This window comes from Herpailurus yagouaroundi, unplaced genomic scaffold (assembly GCF_014898765.1).
Source record: "Herpailurus yagouaroundi ecotype Mexico unplaced genomic scaffold, PumYag 161, whole genome shotgun sequence".
NCBI lineage: Eukaryota > Metazoa > Chordata > Mammalia > Carnivora > Felidae > Herpailurus > Herpailurus yagouaroundi.
The window spans coordinates 12,273,127-12,292,588 of NW_024412402.1; the positions used below are offsets into that span (position 1 = coordinate 12,273,127).

Consider the following 19,462-nt stretch of genomic DNA (forward strand, 5'->3'; position numbering starts at 1 on the left):
GTTTTTGACACTGACATATTTGAACTTGCAAAAATTAGCATTACTTACATCAACAAAAATAATGTTAGATCCGTGTTGGATATTTATATCTTAATTTGGTTTAGTTGAGACTTTGGATAACCTTTCCCACAGTTAGCCTGTCTGAAAATTAATTTTCATTGTAAAGATTAGGTCACGATTGGAAAACTCAAAGTAAATTGAATATTGTGGAAATACTGCTTATTTTTTTATCTTTCAAAAAAATTAGTATGATTTTGACAAATCAGAGAATTTGTAATTAAAAGCAGAGAAGTCCTTTTTGTTTGCAAGAGTCCTTTACTGTGAAGGACTTGTAAAACCTGTTGCATGGTGTATTTTGTCATTTTTCATGGTAAATTGTAATGTCCTTTAAATCAAGGCCCTATTTTGCATTCAACTTCATTTGATTGCTGAGTATACGTTATAGAACAGTGAGAAAAGTGAATATTGCACCCAATACATACATATTTTAATGTAGTTATGTGTACTATGTTATATTATAATGGGTTGTACTATGTATAATAATTCCTGAAGTTGATTTCTCCATTCTCAGTGAAATGTACCTGACATGCACTTTCCATTGTCTTAAAGGTGAATGGTACATTGGTGACTCATTCAAACCATTTGGAAGTGGTGAAGCTAATCAAATGTAAGTGTTATTCTTAGTATTAATTGGTTTCTGAATTCCTTAAAGTAGGGATCAGCAAACATTTTCTGTGATAGGCCAGATAGTAAATATTTTAGGATTTGTGGGCCTTACAGTGTGCTAGTCAACTTTGTCATTGTAGCACAAAAACAGCCATACACAGTATGTAAAAGAACGGGTGTGGCTGTGTTTCAGTAAAACTTTATTTTGTCAGAACAGTCTGGGCTGGATTTAGCCTCTTGGCTGGAGTTTGCTTTAACCCTGCATTAAAGGAAAGTCTGAGGCAAAAATTCTTAATTTACTAATAACTATCTTCGGTCCACTTCGTATACATAGTTGATTATAATATCCTTGTCGTTCTTGGTAATATGGTAATACGGAAAGCATATGGTAATATGGAAATTCATGAGTCATCTGAGGGGAAGAGATTGAGAATTGAGATGGAATGACCGAGATGAACTGAAATGGAACTTTAAAAATCATCTGGCATAATCATGTTTCCTCAGATAAGTAAATGATTAAATAAAATGCAGGGTAGTGATCTCTTGGAAATCTCCAGAGTTAAGAATTTAGAATCTTCTGCATCAGACTATTCCACAGTAAAGTAGACTACAATTGGGGCACCTGGGTGGCTCACTCAGTTAGGCATCTGACTTCATCTCAGGTCATGATCTCACGGTTCATGAGGTCAAGCCCGTCGTTGGGCTCTGTGCTGACAGCTCAGGGCCTGGAGCCTGCTTCGGATTCTGGGTCTCCCTCTCTCTCTGCCCGTCCCCCACCCATGTTCTGTTTCTCTCATTCTCTCAAAAATAAACACTAAAAAAATTTTTTTTAAAGTAGACTACAAATAAATAGTTATTTATAGCTGAGCAGAAACACTACTGTTTTATTTAATCCATTTTTTTTTCATAGACTGGACATCTTTTGGATAAATTTAATAAATGGCATTCCTCCTTGGCCATCTTACTGTTTAAAACAACCCTTGAATTCTTTTACGTTTATCAGACTCCCAGTGCTCTAAATGGTCGCTGTGATCATAGTTCTTAATTTCAGTATGTTTTTTTTTTCAACGTTTATTTATTTTTAGGACAGAGAGAGACAGAGCATGAACAGGGGAGGGGCAGAGAGAGAGGGAGACACAGAATTGGAAACAGGCTCCAGGCTCTGAGCCATCAGCTCAGAGCCTGACGCGGGGCTCGAACTCCCGGACCGCGAGACCGTGACCTGGCTGAAGTCGGACGCTTAACCGACTGAGCCACCCAGGCGCCCCGATTTCAGTATGTTTTAAAAAGAAAAGGGACAATCAAAATTAGGTCTGCGTTTATGAATAAATTTGATTATTTATATGATGAGATTGTGATTTATGCATTTTTATGTGCTACATAAATATGATGGCTTATGATAATAACTAAATATATGCCTGATAACTAACTATTGCAGAGTATAAAAAGATGATTTCTTTAGTTTTTTAGGTTATATATTTTATCCATTCCAATGTAAATTTTACTTAAAAAATTAAATCCTAGCACTATAGCAAAAGATGATTTATCTAATAACAAGAGCCTAGCTAAAAACTTAAAGCATAAAACACTCTGAGTGTCCAACAGATATAAATTTGCAGTGCCTCAAACCTGTGTATACTATAGCATACTAAGGTATACTATACTTACACTGGAGGTCCCCCATGTCCTACTGTGTAATGAATGCATTTTCTAGACATAATACAAGTGATTTCAAATGAAAGCAGTTGAAACATAGCTGAGGAAGGGAAGGGAAGAAATAGGAAGCTAACAGAGGCAAGCACATGGATAAGTAAATAAGACATAGTAGATGACTTTCTCACAGAGAGAAATATAATAAAAGAAAACCTTGAAAAGTATATGTACCTAAAATACCCCCAAATAATAGCATTTGTGACCAATAAGTGTTAAAAAAAAAAAAATGGTTTTTAGGACCCCAGACACTGAAATAATTGACAGTGAGTTCCATGGACAGTTAAATAGGGAGAAAAGTATGAATGCATTTAAAAGTTCTATTGGAGGGGCACCTGGGTGGCACAGTCGGTTAAGCGTCCGACTTCAGCCAGGTCACGATCTCACGGTCCGTGAGTTCGAGCCCCGCGTCAGGCTCTGGGCTGATGGCTCGGAGCCTGGAGCCTGTTTCCGATTCTGTGTCTCCCTCTCTCTCTGCCCCTCCCCCGTTCATGCTCTGTCTCTGTCTGTCCCATAAATAAATAAAAACGTTGAAAAAAAATTAAAAAAATAAAATAAAATAAAAGTTCTATTGGAAAGTCTAAGAGGAAGATTTTGTTATTCAAAGGTCAGCTATCTAGAAAAGTCCTTAATTTGAAAGTCTCATTTTTTCTCAATGCTAGATAAATGAGCGTCTGTTGTCGAGTCTTTCTGGTCAGGGTTGATTTTGCTTTCTGTGCTTTCTTCCCCCTGTAATATGCTTAGTGAATTTCTGTCTTCTCCACAGTTTAAAATAAAAACTCACTATTTATTTATTGGGTTTTCTTCTCCAATTTTCGTGGGTTTTTTTGGTCATATGCATTTTTTAAAGTTAATTTAAAAGTGCATCATGATATTCTAGAAAATTGGTTAATCCCTGCCTAATTATAGCGTCTTAAAATAGGATCATTCCTTAAATTTACATTTGAGAAATTAATTGAACATAACCATTAGTAGATGGTTGCTACTAACACACTCTTCCCTAAATTAAAAACAATTCTTGGGACTAGAAATTTTATTTGCTTTTATGTAATATCTGATATTTTGAGTGGTAATTTGCTATCTGAAAATGGCACTGTTCTTTTAGATTTTTAGGGGAGTAACAAAAGAGAAATGACAAGTTGGATTCTTTTTTTCTGGAGCGATGGTTAGCAGATCATGCTTGCTTACATAACTGGATCTTATAGAACTGTCAAAGATGAAGTAGTGAAATGCTGTAAAAAAAAGGTGACAATGTTCTTTTTCCTTCCCTCCCCTTCCTCTATCTACCCCTCCAAAGCTGGTTCCTATGTAGCTCTCACTGTTCAGGGACGCCCACCTGGGTCGCCCCAGATTCCACTTGCCGATTCTGAAGTAGAGTCATCAGTCATTGGACATATGTCTCCCATCATGACATCCCCTCATTCACCTGGAGCATCTGGGAACATGGAGAGAATTACTAGTCCTGTGCTCATGGGGGTAAGAGGGGGAAAACTTCCTTATAAATGCTCAGTTTATATAATGGTGCCTTTGCTTTATATTAAGACTTTTGAAGTGTTGAGCTGACAAATTCAAGTTCAAGATAGTAGAAAACAGCTCCCTAATATAAAAATTTACATAATACTTTGAAATGATTATAGGGTATTGGGATAACACAGTTAAGTAACAAATATTTAACACCTGCCATATACAAAACAGGAAGTCATTCACAAAAATACAGTTAAGATACCCTATGTTCAAGGTCCTTAGTAATCTTAGAATATATAGTTTAAGAAGACAGAGGTATTTTTGTTTGTGTATTGTTGTGTCCCCAATGCTTAAAATATTGCTCGGCATACAGTAGGTGCTTAAACCTTTGTTGTTTGAGGTAGAATCAAGGGTATATGAGTAATTACAATACAAAGGCAGAACGTAGGCATTATGAAGGGGAAAATACTAAGTTCTGTGACAATTCAAAGGGAGGAAGTACATCCAGTTGTAGTAAGGAAGGACTTTATGGAAGGCTGTTATTTGAATTGGACCTTGAAAAATGGGTATCACTTAAGTGGTGGCAGTGGGAGAAAAGTAGCCCAGGTAAAAGAAGTAGAATAAACAGAAACAAAGAGCCAAGAAAGCACCAAGTATTGGGGGGAAGTTGCCAGGACTCCCATTTGGCCGGTGCCTATTAAGGCTTGAAGTAGTGGGAGATGAGGCTTGAAAAAGGTAAGACTATTTGAAAAATCACAACTACCAGACTCATTTACATGTAACTGGGTGGGCAGTGAGAACGTATTAAAATTTGGGGGGAGCGAGAGAGTGATTTTAGGAAGGCTAATTAGATAAAATATTATAGGGTTGTGAAGCAAAGAGAGAGGAGTTAGGGAGCTGTCTTAATATTTCAGGCAGGAAGTACTAGGAGTCGTGCGTGGGGATTGGTAATACAGATCCAAAGGATGGAAAGTGTAAGATCTTATTCTTGTACTTAAGGCAATTTCATTTCTCCAGCTAATAATCAGTATTTAATGTTTTCTTGAACCTAGTTTAGTAAAAGTGAAATAAAAGGGCTGAAATTTCTCAATAACCTTCTAAGCGTCATGTCTAATAGCCTGTCTTCATAACTGCTATTTATTTTAGCTTCACTTTCCCCGTATTGGTTCTTTTTTGTTTGGTTGTTGTTGTTGTTTTTTTTATCTTTTTTCTAGGAGGAAAACAATGTGGTTCATAACCAGAAAGTAGAAATTCTGAGAAAAATGTTACAGAAAGAACAAGAACGGCTGCAGGTACTAAATTAGAAATGGGGCTGTTTACAGGCCAGTGGAAATGTGAGTGGGCATAGTTGAGTTGATATTTGTCATGATCACAATCACGCAGTATTGTAATCAATGCCATCTGCTAATTTATTAAGAATGGACTTTTTCTATATTATCTTGACATAAGTAATTAATTCTCAAAATATTTTTATAACTTTTCAGTTATTGCAGGAAGATTACAACCGAACACCTGCCCAAAGATTGCTAAAAGAGATCCAAGAGGCCAAGAAACACATTCCTCAGCTGCAAGAGCAGTTATCCAAAGCCACAGGCTCTGCTCAGGTAGCATCGCTGTTAAAAATGCTACCCAACTTTTTGCAGGAGATTTTTCTTCTGGGAATGTGTTCAGTTCAGAGGGTTGCAGTTGCCTTTTTTAAAAGTGATTTTTTTTCTAGCCTAGGCCAACAGGATGTCCTGTGTAGCATGTTACAGAAATAATGATGAACTAAAAGAAATGTGGGCTTCTAATTCTCTGCTTGCTCATGATATCATGTTTCTTTGTTCCGTAATAACTTTAAAAAGAATTGAGTGCTTTTGCTTTGATGTAACAAACTACCAAAATGTATTCAGACGCATATATTTACATTTTTGAGACTCATTCTGCCATTTTGTAACAGAATGGCAGTTAAGTTTTTAGGAACAGATTTTATAAAATGGCAGGCATTATGCTAAATACAGAGACAAGCGTTTTCTTGCTTAATCTTCACAACAAGCCTCCAAGATTAGATACTACTACTGTTTCCCCCCATTCTACGTGTACACTTAGAGAACCTCAGAGAGAGGAAATAACTTGTCTGAGGTCGTGTACCTCAAAAGCAACGGAACTGGATTTAAACCCAGTCTGATGAGTTCAAAGCACTTTCATATTGTTTACAACTATATTTTTACTGGAATTTTAAACTAGATTTAAACAGAGTTTGTTACATAGGTATAAGTTATGGAGATGATGGTCTCATTAGAAAAATAGCTTAACCGGATTTATATTCTGTAATATTCATGTTTGGAATATGAAAGGCTCCTTATAATTTATCTTAAAGCAAAACGGACAAATTACCTGCACCATTTAAACTGAGTAAAAGCTCTTGATTTATCATGCTTCCTGAGTCTATAAGTGAAAAACACTGGTTCATAGAAAGCCGCAGATTCTTTGAGATCATCTAGCCTCATCTCATTTTGAAGTCAAAAAATCATGCGGTTGAGAAAATAAGGGGCTACACTGGTTAAGTGACTTACACAAGGTCGCACAGCTTTCAGGTCTCCTGACTTCCTGGTTTGGTGTCCTTTCCATTTACACGGTATTTTTTTTTTTTTTTCATTACTTTTAGTCCCATTATCTCTATGAAATTTTGAGTCATATGCCTCAGTAATGTTGACAGTTTTATGTTGTTATAATTACTGAGCAAAGACAACATTCTTATTCTGTTCAAACAATAAAAACGTGCTTCCTGATCTAAAAGCCTGTAATAATTTATATTATAGTATTGTGTCCCAGAATTGGCAATTTTTTGAAATTTTAAAGTGTTAGAAGGTAGTTAACCAGAATCTATAGTGTAATAATCTTTGCTGTAATGGGCAGGAAATATGAATTCTACAATTTAACCTTTTTTGTTCTCTTCAGAAGTTTGAACTTTTATTCTCTTTGCTAAATTCAGATCATGCCATTTTAGAACCACAGAATTAGTAACTACTGATGCTTTAAATTTTTAAAGGTTTAAACTTTCTTGATCGCATCAAACTGGCCAGCTTTTACCAGTCTCCGTTTAGATTGCAACGTGAGTCTGTTTCTTTAGGCAGTCAGTAATGACTTTTTTTTTTTATTGTGTTGGTGTGTTTGTGTGTGTGTGTGTGTGTTTGTGTGTTTAATCTGTTTTAGGATGGAGCTGTAGTTACGTCCTCCAGGTCTTTAGGTGACCCCCCGACAGTCGGTGAGGTAGAAGCAGACCCTGGTGACGGACTAGGGAGAATTGACTACAGCAGCGGAGATGCTTCTCGACCCAGTAGTGACAGCGCAGAAGTAAGTGTTCTACGTCTTGGTCTTGTATTCTTCTTTACAGCTCCTTTCCATATTTGATTTTAAGTTATGTGAATAAGAGGTGTTCTCTTATACTTTCTTTTTATCACCACCGCCTTTAATAGAGCAATCTGATGAGCAGAAATCCTGGCCACTGTTGTATATGAGCTTTTAATTCCAGAGTTCACTTTTTCCCTTAGACACACATTGCCAAATGTTTCTTTTGAGGAGGTGGAATTTCCCAGCAGGCCTCTTGTTTGTGGGTTGAGAAGTTAATAATGCTAGTGTTTTTTTACTGAACCAAGAAGCCAACTGTTGATATCTTTAAGTGCATGTTAATATTCCATTTGTGGTCAGAGTGACTCAGTCTTGAATCATGGGGCACTTTGCCATTACAAAGAGGAAAAGCCTTAGTCCTGTTAGATAGACTTGAGTTAATAGCCCTTGTTTAGTAATGCTTTCTTGATTAACCCCAGAATTGCCAGATAAACATGGGTATTTGTTAAGAAGATCATAAGAAAATATTTCAAATTGAATATGATGTAGCACCATAGTCATACGAGTACTTAAAAGCTAAGTTCACTGTTGCTTACTCAGCAATACTTTGTAAATGGTATGCAGTGATAAGAATAATGACTTAAAAAAGTAGACCACCCTCTTTAAAAGTGAGGAGGAAAATAGTCTAAACCAGTGTTTTGGAAACTGTAGATCATGGAGTCAGTTTGTTGGATTAGGGCTAGCATTAAAAAAGAAAGAATAGTATAGGAAATAATGCTTTGCAAAATGTAGATGAGGTAACTGTTACTTCTTGTGACTTTTATTATATACACATGTATGTGTGTGTGTGCGCGTGTGTGTGTTCGTCCGTATGCTGGTTAACAATGTAAAATTTCTTTCTCTTTTTAAATTTTTTTAACGTTTATTTTATTTATTTTTTGAGAGACAGAGCATGAGCGGGGGAGGGGCAGAGAGGGAGGGAGACACAGAATCCGAAGCAGGCTCCAGGCTCTGAGCTGTCAGCACAGAACCCAATGAGGGGCTCGAACCCACAAACTGCAAGATCATGACCCAAGCCAAAGTCGGACGCTCAACCAACTGAGCCACCCAGGCTCCCCAACAATTAAAATTTTTTTCTTATTGAAGGTTGTGATAAAAAAGTTTGGAAGCCACCAGTTAAAGCCATCATTCAGGCCACCTTTTGAGGCTTAGGCCCAATGACTCAGTCCTTCATTCAGGGAAAATTTGAGGTTTTTTTTTTTTTTTTTTTTTTTTTTTTTTGGGAAAGACAGTGCTAACATAACAGTCTTATGATTGGTCGATAGGCTAAAGGTTTTAATGAAAAATTTCAATTTTGACTCAAGAAAAAAACATTTCCTGGCCATACACACCATATGCTATAATGACTCGTTTATGTTACTTATTTTAGTTAATTCTCAAAACAGCCTTATGAAGTAGTACTATTGTTACCATAATTTTACAGAAGAAAAAACTGTGGCCAAAGGGAGTTAACTAATTTGCTGACTTAATCCGATAGTATGTGATCTGCCTACATCTAGCTCTAAAGTACCATTACCTGAAATATAAACAAAAGCCTTGAGGAGTAAAAATGCATAACATTTTGGGAGAGCAGTGAAAATTTTAGTGGTATTTGGGATGATGAATGGAATAGCTAGAGTTTATCTTAGAAACAGAGGCTTGAGTTCAGGTTTTAGAGGCCTTCAAGCTGTTCTAGAAGTACTGTTTTGGGGAGGTCCTTCTCACATTCTCCTTTTAGATTCACTGCTGCTTCTCCTGTTTTCATGGCTCGTCTTTACCATCCGATAGTTTCTTGAGAGGACAGGGACAGTCTTATTTGACTCCATGTCTCCAAAGTCTGGCAGATCCTACAATCAGGAATTCAGAACAGATGGTACAAAAGAAAACTTTGAATTTTACCTTGTATTTAGAGGAATGTTACAATAAAATATGTGGGTTAGAAATACAACTTGATGGAGGCACCTGCGTGGCTAAGTCAGTTGAGCATGTGACTCCTGATTTCGGCTCAGGTCGTCGTCTCATAGTCATGAGATCGAGCCTCACGTTAGGCTCTGCACTGAGTGTGGAGCCTGTGCTTAAGATTCTCTCTCTTTCTCTCTCCCCCCTCGTCCCCCCCTAAAAATTAAAAGAAAAAAAAGAAATATAACTTTATGAAACACAGAGTGAATTGGCAAGTGTAGAAATAAACATTCCAGTGACTTGAGATTATTTGAGATTTACTTGGTGTTTAGTAAGTATTTGTTTTGTTTTTTTAAATTTTTTTTTAATGTTCTTTGAAAGAGAGAGAGCACGAGTAGGAGAGAGATGGAGAGAGAGGGAGACACAGAACCTGAAGTAGGCTCTAAGCTCTGAGCTGTCAGCATAGAGCCCAATGCAGTGCTCGAACCCACGAACCTTGAGATCATGACCTGAGCCGAAATTGGACACCTAACCGACTGAGCCACCCAGGTGCCCCTATAATAAGTATTTGAATGAACAACAGAATGAATGCAAGTTTGGGCTCTATCTTGCTTGCAGTGGAGAGGCACGATCAGAAACATGTCAGTGTGGCAATGAATTGGAATAAAGAGACAGGGAGATCTGTAAGGAAAGAAGATTGGTTGGCTTAATAAGACCCTAGCAAATGTGTGCCGAATGGCTAATAAAGAGTTACCATTTATTGACTTCCTCCTACTTTGTGTCCACAGTCATGCCTACGGTACAAATATTCTTTTATTAAACTCTCATAATAATATTAAAGAAGCAATATCACTATCTTATAGATGAAGAAATTAAAGCCAGGTAAATAAATGGGTGTTTTGGAAATCCAGATGAGAGATAATACATCGCAAACTAGGATATTTACTTGAACACATAACTAGTTTAATTCCTGCAAGGTCTGTTGGAAGCTTAAGATGTGCTTTGTTTAGCTTGTGGATTTCCATGTTTGTTTCATTTGTACTCTGTTAAGACCACAGGAACCAATGGGTCTTACTTTTGAATCAGTGCTTTTACTTGTTTCCCATTTTCTGCTCCCATTTTATAAAATAATATTCTTGTAATGTTTGTGACACCATTGTTATTGTAAAATTCCCTGCTTATGCTCACCTCAGAGAAAGCTGTGAAGAACACCCATGTACCCAGTTCTCACAGCAGAAGCAAGTACATCACAAATCAGCATCTAAAATGTAGAGCATCTGTCTGGTTTTTGTGAATTTGTGGCTGATATTTTAAAAAAACTTACTTTGGAAATTTTTAAACCTATTCAGAAATAAAGGCTAACATAATGATCCCTTTTACGTACTTGATCACCCAGCCTCAGAAGTCATCAAGAGTGCTCAAACTTGTTCTGTCTGTATCCCTCATTCTTCACACCCTCCAAATACAGGATTCTTTTCAAGTAAATCCATGACATTATTTCATCAATATGTGTCTTGAAGAGAAAAGAGGACTTTTTCAAAAATACAGGCGTAATAACATTATCAAATCAAATTTCTAAGTATGTAATTTGATTACCCTAATTGTCTCATAATGATCTTTCTGCTGTTGGTTTATCTGAGTCAGGATCTAGTCAAGGTCTTCAGCCTTTGGTTCATAAGTCTCTTAATTTGTTATGTCCTTTTTTTTTTTTTCTTGCTGTTCTTTTGTGACAGAAACTGGGTCATATGCCTGGTAAAGCAACCCACATTTTAATTGTATTTTCATGGTGTTGTTTAACATGTTCATCTCTCTATATTTCCTGAAAGCTATTAGTGAGATCTAGAATCTTGATCAGATTAAGAGCTGTTGTTTGGCCAGAACAATTCATGGGTGGGACTGTGTATATCCTGTTACATCACATCAGGAGGTGGATGTCTGGTTGTCTTTCTCTGACTGTAAGTTTAAAGTGTGCAGACTATGTCAGCATGATTCCTTCATAATCAAATTTTCCATTAAGCTTTTATATAATGTTGTCACCAGTCACTGATGATCAAAATGCCTGCATCCATTCTTTAGTGGTTTCAAAAGGATGATATAATTTTGTCATTCCTTCTATATTTATCAGATGGAATCATTTTATTTTTTTATTTTTTTATTATTATTTTTTTTAATGTTTATTTTGGGGACAGAGAGAGACAGAGCATGAATGGGAGAGGGGCAGAGAGAGAGGGAGACACAGAATCGGAAACAGGCTCCAGGCTCTGAGCCATCAGCCCAGAGCCTGACGCAGGGCTTGAACTCATGGACCGTGAGATCGTGACCTGAGCTGAAGTCGGATGCTTAACCGACTGAGCCACCCAGGCGCCCCCAGATGGAATCATTTTAAAAGAATTTTGTCTTACTAGCTTTTAGGTGACCCTAAAATATAGCTGATACAGGAAATGCAGGATAAATACTTGATTCTTATCCCATCATGTACCTGTTTCCAGAGGAGTTAGTACCCTAACAAGATCTAAAGGTCACCAGTGTGGGGATGTGTGTGTGTGTGTGTGTGTACACACACGTGTGTAATATTTTGAATTCATAGATTTTAATCTATTTGCTTATTGTGTTTTAGTCCATTGCAGTCATTATTTCTTTTTGTTGCTTAAATTGTCCGTTTTTTGGGCAGTGGGAGCTCCTTCTAGTTGTCTTATGTGTTCTTTTAACATGACCTCCCAGTAATTTTGATAACAAGTTATCAGCAGCGCTTTCTGCTGTGACGAGATTATTCTATCTTTATCTTTTATGTCTCTTGTCCAAGACCCAGAGTCGTCCATTTGTCCAAAGTGGAGCTTATATTTGAAGCTACTGTTTTTATCTTGTGCTTAGTATATGTATAAATAGCATGCGTGTTCCCCATTGGCATTCACACAAAAATCTCTTGCAACTCATTTTCAGCTGCTCTGACGAATGGCTCCCTTGCTGTGGAGTGTTCCTCATCCTCCAGAATCGAAGTTCCACACATCATATTCTTTGTGTTTTGTATTCGGTCATCCCAAACATACCCTGTAAATTTTAGAAGAATCCACACGTCGCTTCTACACGATACTCACAGAAAAATAGAAACTTAATCTCACTCCTATAAATAGGCCAAAATGCTTTTAACTTGCATAGAAAGAAACAGTTGGGGGCAGAGGGGGTTAGAAGTGGTGGATAAAGACAGAGTTTGACTTTGACATAACTAGTTTGGGAGATACATAATGCATCCAGTTAGGTTTATTTGGTAGAAATTAGCCTTCAGTCCTGGAGATGAGGTACAGCTATTCTGTTAGTGTGATATTGTTCATCAGCATAAAAGTCAAAAGGCCAAGAGAATAAGTGCCTTGCCAAAGTCGGGGAAAAAAAATAGTAGAGTGATGTATGATGCAAGATCCTTTGTGGTTTCAAATACAAATGTGAAATCCGGAACCTTGTTTTCCACCCTATTTTTCCTTGTCCCTTTTTGGGGAGCCTGTTGAAATGAACTGAATGTCTTTTTTTAGAGTCCCAAGAGTGCCCTGAAAGAGAGGATTTATCTAGAGGAAAACCCAGAGAAAAGCGAAGTGATTCAGGACACTGTGAGTATGGAGTCCATGAAGCGGTAGGGCTTCCTTTCGCTTTCCTTCCACTTCAGTAACAGACACCCCTGATATTTGTGTATTTGGGGATGGAGGGGGAGTGGGGAGAGAAGACGCTTGAACTGATTCAGTAAGATTTGATAAATGGAGAGCTACTCCATGATAGTAGTATTAGGTGGTTCAGTGTTACTTTGCTTATTGTGGTAAAAAATGCGTAACGTAAAATTTACCATTTTAGTAATTTTTAAGTATACAGCTTATTGTCATTAAATCGTATTGACCTTCGTGTACAACCATCACCGTATCTGTCTCCAGAACTTTTTCATCCTCCCCAGCTCAGAGTCAGTATCCATTAAACACTGACTCCCCATTCTCCTCTCCCCAGAGCACTTAACAACCATTGTTTTACTCTGAATTTGACTAGGTTCGGAACCTTATATAAGTAGCATCATACAGTGTTTGTCCTTTTGTGACTCTCTTATTTCACTCAGCGCAGTGTCTTCGAGGTTCATCCATGTTGCGGCCTATGTCAGAATTTCCTTCCTTTTTAAGCCTGAATAATAGTCCATTGTTTGCATATACCATGTTTTGCTTATCCATTGATCTGTCAGTGAACACTTGGGTTGTTTCTGCCTTTTGGCTTTTGTGAATCATGCTGCTGTGGCCATGGGTGTAAAATATCTATTCAAGTGCTTTCTTTTAGTTCTGTTGGGTATTTATTCAGAAGTGAGATTGCTGGATTTTGCATATTCTTATGTGAATACTTTTAACATTCTGCCTTTGTTTTCTAATTAGATTTGTATAAAGTTTTATAGTAAAAGATTTAATTAAACAGCAAGTGATCCGTCAATTATTAGCAACATAAGGGTTATTGAAAATTCAGAGACATGGAAACAACTATAAAATCAAAAGTTGTCTTGACAACCACTCTGAACAAATTTCTGTTGTTGCACCATTTTTTAAAAAATTACAAAAGCCTAGAGTTTAAAAAAGAAGCAGTAAAAATGTCAGAATCAAGGTGAGAAGACGCAAATACAAAGGGCTGCAGCACACTTAAGGAGGGAAAACTTAGCTACATACGACTTCATGTATCTTGCGGCTACTTGCACGTACCTTCAGCTCTGAGATGCACGTGGCCCCCGAGTCAGGATCGCCCCACTGTCCTTGCTCAGCCCCAGATCCTACATGTCAGCTGCTGTCAGGTTTGAGCCAAACTCATGCCTTCCTTGTTTCCTCCCCAATTTTTATTTCCTTAATACTGTATGGCCTTTGATTTTAGTATTTATGGACCTCATACATCGCATATTTTTTATATCGTATGCTCGTGCCCTCACACTGCCTTCTTCCTGCTCAGTCCAGCCTTGTGAGTGAGCTGACAAGTGGATGAGCTGTGGCACGGGAGGGAGATCTGCCAACCTACATTTTCGTGTTTGCAACTCTGGTTCTTTGTTTCTATACAAAATGATTTTAATTTTGTGCGATTGCTTGAAAATTTTGTTGCATTATGCCAGCGATTTGCAACCAGGAGTGATTTTGTCCCTCAGGGAACATTTGGCAGTGTATGGCAACGTTTTTGATTGTCATGGCTGGGAGGCTGCTGCTGGCATGTAGTGGGTGGGTAGAGGCCCAGGATGCTGCTTAACATCGTACAATGCACAGGACGGCCCCCACAACAAAGAATTATCCAGCCCAAAATGTCAGCAGTGCCAGGGTTGAAAAACCCTGCATTATGCACTTAGGAAAATGAATTGAAAATGAAAAAACAGGGTTCAGTGACAGCTTTAAATTATGCGATGTTAATAGAAGTCTTTGTGTTAACCTCTTCACTCACTTCATCTTATCATTTCTATTCTCATTTTTCCTTTGTCTTGTTGTCTTCGTTCACTTTTCCTAATCTAGCTTTTGAGAATTGTAATTATTTACAGAAGCCAACTTTCTGTCTGGAACAAGGTTTATATGAAATGAGTGGAGTACACAGAGATTAGAATCAGATATCCAGGAGTGCAGTGAGCAAAAGGTGTTAATTATTTCCAGAGGAAATGTTTTTTTCTCCCTAAGAACAGTTGATACTGTTGTGGTTTTCTTTGCTAAAATGATTCATTGCCTTGAAAATTTGAGAACCACTTCTTTGAAAGTGAAGCACTTAAAGAAAATCAATAAAATGAAATCTGGTCGGTTGACTGAACCATTTCTTTTTGATGATTTGGCTTCATTTTTTCTCTGAATTTGACCAACAGATAATTTCTCTATTTTTTCTCTCTGAATGTTACCAGGACACTCAGTCACTCATCGGGAGCCCCTCTCCCCGAATGGCACCTCATATTATTGGAGCAGAGGATGATGATTTTGGTACTGAACATGAACAGGTGATGGCTTTTTTTTCTACACAACAAATTATTAATTATTTGAGATGTTTACTTTGTTACAAAAATGAATGCTTTTTAGAGATTGAAATTGTATTTGTAAAGATTTGAAGCTGTATCTTAGAGCTAAGATTAATTGCTTGGCTTAGTTGTTTATTTTAGCTTTGACCAATAGAAATGACTTTGCTTTTAAAGCTGATAAGAAGTGATTGATTTACACTAAAGTACTTCCTTTTGGGAGAGGAGGGTGCAATTGTAAATATATCTTTTTTTGATTTAAAATTCCAATGGTTTGGAAATATGATTGGCTTGATTCTTGGTTTTGTATCCCATGATCTTGCTAATAAACTCACTACTTCTAGGAGCCTTTACTTTTTTTAGTTTTTTATTTTTATTTTTTTAGTGTTTATTTCATGTTTGAGATTGAGAGATAGCGTGAGCAGGGAAGGGCAGAGAGAGAGGGAGACACGGGATCCGAAGCAGGCTCCAGGCTCTGAGCTGTCAGCACACAGCCCGTTGCGGGGTTCGAACTCAGAAACCTTGAGATCATGACCTGAGCCAAAGTTGGACAATTAACTGAATGAGTCACCCAGGTGCCCCTCGGAGCTTTTTAAAATAGCTTTTTGGGGGGCCCCTGGGTGGCTCAGTGGGTTAAGCATCTGGCTTTGGGCTCAGGTCATGATCTCTCAGTTCATGAGCTTGAGCCCCGTGTCAGGCTCTGTGCTGACAGCTTAGAGCCTGGAGCCTGCTTCAGATTCTCTGATGCAAAATGTAAGGTAAGCTCATTTTGTGTCTCCCTCTCTCTCTCTCTGCCCCTCCTTTGCTCACTCTCTCTCTCTCTCAAAAATAAAACAGTAAATTTTTTTTTTTTAAATACACAAAATTAAATGGCTTTTTGGGATTTTCCACATAGACAACCACATCGATTTCTTTGTTTCCAATCTGTTTATCTTTTATTTCTTGTTGTTACCTTTATTGTACTGGTTAGGACTTCCACTATGAGGTTGAGTTGGAGTGGTAAGACAGGACATTCTTGCCTTCTTCCTAACCTTAGGGAGAAAGATATTTAGTCTTTCATCATTAAGTGCGATGTTAGCTATAGGTATTTTGTAGATACTGTTTATTAGGTTATGGAAGTTTACTTCTATTTCTACTTGCTGAGAGTTTTTTTGTCACGAATGAATGTTGAACTTTGTTAAATAATTGACATCATACAGGTTTTTTTTTTTATTTAGTCTCTTAATATGATAAATTACATTGATAGTAGTATGTTGGACCAGATTTGCATTCCTGGGATAAACCACAGTTGGTCGTATAGTGTATTTTCCTTTTTATATATTACCAGATTCAATGTGCTATTATTTTGCTGATGATGTTTACATTGTTTTTTATGGGGAATATTGGTCTGTAGTTTTCTTTTTTTAGAATGTCTTTGGTTTTGATGTTTGATGGTTTGATGCTGTCCTCTTAAAATGACTTCAGAAGTGTCCCCTCCTCTTGTATTTTTTGAAAGAGATTGTGAAGAATTGGTATTATTTGTTTAGATTAACTTTCTTTAATTTATTTAAGCATGAGAAATTAAATGGAAATTGTGAGTCAAGATTACCTTAAGTTGAACTATTAGTTTTCTGTGTTCAGTGCAGTTAGGGAATACAATTATTCTAGGAGTTGTCTCACTTAAACTTATACATCTCCATTTTCATACAACCATTTCTGTGATTAGTTCAAAAGGAAAGGAAGACACCTATTTCATTATTAGGCAAAAACCTCCCATTGCCTTTTTAGAAGTGTTGCTACACTGCTTTTTTACTTACTGACTTGTAGACATCTGAGTTCCTCGGTAATTATCTATTGAACTTGCATTCTCCTAAGATGGTTTTTCTTCCAAGCTGTTTCCAAGAGATTATTAATTTCCAGAGGGAGAGATTCCATAAGCCCAGGTGCTCATAAATTCCAGTGAAATTTTTAAGATGTTGAATTTTTTTAGGGTATGTCAAAGTGAAATTTGGGTAGTTGTGTTTAACTGAGCTTACCTTGCATTTTGCATCTGTGTGGTGGAGTTACTGATGTATCATTATTTCCTTTTCTAGATCAATGGGCAGTGCAGCTGTTTCCAGAGCATTGAACTGCTAAAATCTCGCCCTGCTCACCTGGCTGTTTTCTTACACCACGTAGTTTCACAGTTTGACCCTGCAACGTTGGTAATGTATTTGACGATTTAGCCAATTCAGAGTTCCTACATTGATTCTTATACTGTAAAACTTTGCACTTCTGCAAGATGAGTTGCTAAGCATATACGGATAGATACATAAGATAGTTGAAAGTTATTTATTTTTAAACTTCCTTGCATGGTAATGATTACATTGTCTGTAGTGGCCTACTTGTGGGAAACTTTGCTACTCAGTGAAGATCTAGCAGGTTATATTTTTCATGATTTCTCACTTTCTTTCTCTTTTCCGTTTCTTCCTCTACTGCAGCTCTGTTATCTCTATTCAGACCTATATAAGCAGACCAATTCCAAGGAGACTCGGCGTGTCTTCCTCGAGTTTCATCAGTTTTTCCTGGATCGATCTGCAGTAAGTTACCAAGTTAATATTCTGTCATCTGCGCTGTCGTACGTTGAGTTATTGGTCTCCTACTTCCAGTCTGACCTCATATTTTTGGACATTATTGTTTTGGACTTTCTGACATCTATGTTGTGTCTCAGTTACTGATTACTCTTGACTGTTACTCTTATTATTTTTAAATTAGTTGTAGGCTCTGAATTCTCACAGTAGGTCTTAGGGGGTATACACGTACATTTGGGCTTATACATGTGCATAATGAGAGAGTGAAAAGGAGAACCCAAATGATATATGTATATATTGGGATCCAGAGGAACTTGCTGGTATAATGAACTCTGGTTGGCCTCTTTGAAGTTTAGAGGCACAAGTTTAAAAAGTGGTGGAAAAGATCTTACATGAATGATAATAGTGTTTTATTTTATTTTACCAGTAGAAGTCTTTATGAGATTTTTAAACTAATGGGTTTTATTATTCTTGGCCTCGTGGTAGGGTAAGTACCAGCCCTTAATGCTCCCTGGATAATTGTGCTGCGGTTCCTGAGGCGTCTTCCACGTTTGCTCCTCTCTTCTATGACTGTGTCACAACTTCCCTCTCCTGAAACCTCATTGCCTCCTCTCCTGCCCTTTCTCAGCTCATGACCTTGCTGTTTCTTTGAGAAATTTGAAGTATCTGCAGGTGAACTTCTACCAGCTATCAACTGCCTTCATTCATCATAGTATATGCTCTGCCCTTTCTCCTGATGTTGTGGAGAGACTGTCTTGTTTTATACCAAGGTGACTCTTCCCCTGTTTACCTGGACTGCATTTCCTTCTTCCTACTTGACAACATCATCTAGCAATTGCCATCCTTCTCTCTGATATCGTCAACTTTTTGTTTTCTGTTGAATCGTTCACATTAGCATGCAGACGTTGTGAGTTTACCAATCCTAAAACAAACATACCCAGAAACATTTTTGTCTCCACTTCTCCCTCCAACTCTTACCTCATTATCTTTGTATTCCTTTACAAAGTTGCCTGCACACCTACACATTGCAGAATACAGTTACCTTTTCAGTGAGGCCTTCCCTGACCAACCTACTTGACATTTTATTCCCTTCACTTTCTGTCACCTGTCATGTGTTATTTTTGTCCATAGAACTTTTATTTTGTTGGTTTATTTTGTCTGTATTCTTTGTCTGTATTCTTCTGCCCTGAATGTAAAGCTCCATTAGGGCAGATATTTTTGTTCTCTTTGTTCATTGCTATTTTTCCAACACTGATCGATCCTGGAAGACTGGTCATTTTGATATTTATTGAGTGAATGAGTTAGGGTTCTGATTATACTGCCACTGTTTAAAATATTATAGGGGCGCCTGGGTGGCTCAGTTGGTTAAGCAGTCTGACTCTTTGTTTTGGCTCACGTCATGATCTCATGGTTCATGGGTTTGAGCCTCACGTCAGGCTCTGTGCGCCGCACAGAGCCTGCTTAGGATTCTCTGTCTCCCTCTCTCTCTGCCCCTCTCCCCCTCTCAAAAATAAAACAATAGACTTAAAAAATAAAATATTATACGTATATTCATTAAGATGATTTACTTCCCTGAGGAAACTATAGTATATTGAAGTATATTTGAATTTCACATTTCCTTTTTTTAAAATCGAAGTACAGTTGACATTCAATATTATATTAGTTTCAGGTGTACAACATAGTGATTTGACAATTACATATATAATGCTCACCATGGTAATAACTATAGTTATCATGTCACTATACAAAGTTATTCTAGTATTCTTGACCTGTATTTCCTGTGCTATACTTCTAATCCCTGTGACTTATTTATTTTTTTACTTTT

The 19,462-nt window shown here is 37.4% G+C and overlaps 1 protein-coding gene across 3 annotated transcripts in view; it reads left to right on the plus strand.

The window, feature by feature from the left end:
* ARHGEF12 (Rho guanine nucleotide exchange factor 12) overlaps nt 1–19,462 on the plus strand; it is a 151,921-nt gene that overhangs the window by 91,136 nt on the left and 41,323 nt on the right. For 2 of the 3 annotated variants that reach the window (XM_040483329.1, XM_040483330.1), the window contains 9 exons: nt 610–667; nt 3,674–3,852; nt 5,055–5,132; nt 5,325–5,444; nt 7,036–7,176; nt 12,633–12,707; nt 14,981–15,073; nt 17,161–17,271; nt 17,548–17,646. In XM_040483329.1, the coding sequence (XP_040339263.1) occupies nt 610–667; nt 3,674–3,852; nt 5,055–5,132; nt 5,325–5,444; nt 7,036–7,176; nt 12,633–12,707; nt 14,981–15,073; nt 17,161–17,271; nt 17,548–17,646 (954 nt within the window). The remainder of the gene's footprint in view (nt 1–609; nt 668–3,673; nt 3,853–5,054; nt 5,133–5,324; nt 5,445–7,035; nt 7,177–12,632; nt 12,708–14,980; nt 15,074–17,160; nt 17,272–17,547; nt 17,647–19,462) is intronic. The other variant, XM_040483331.1, reaches the window with a different exon arrangement.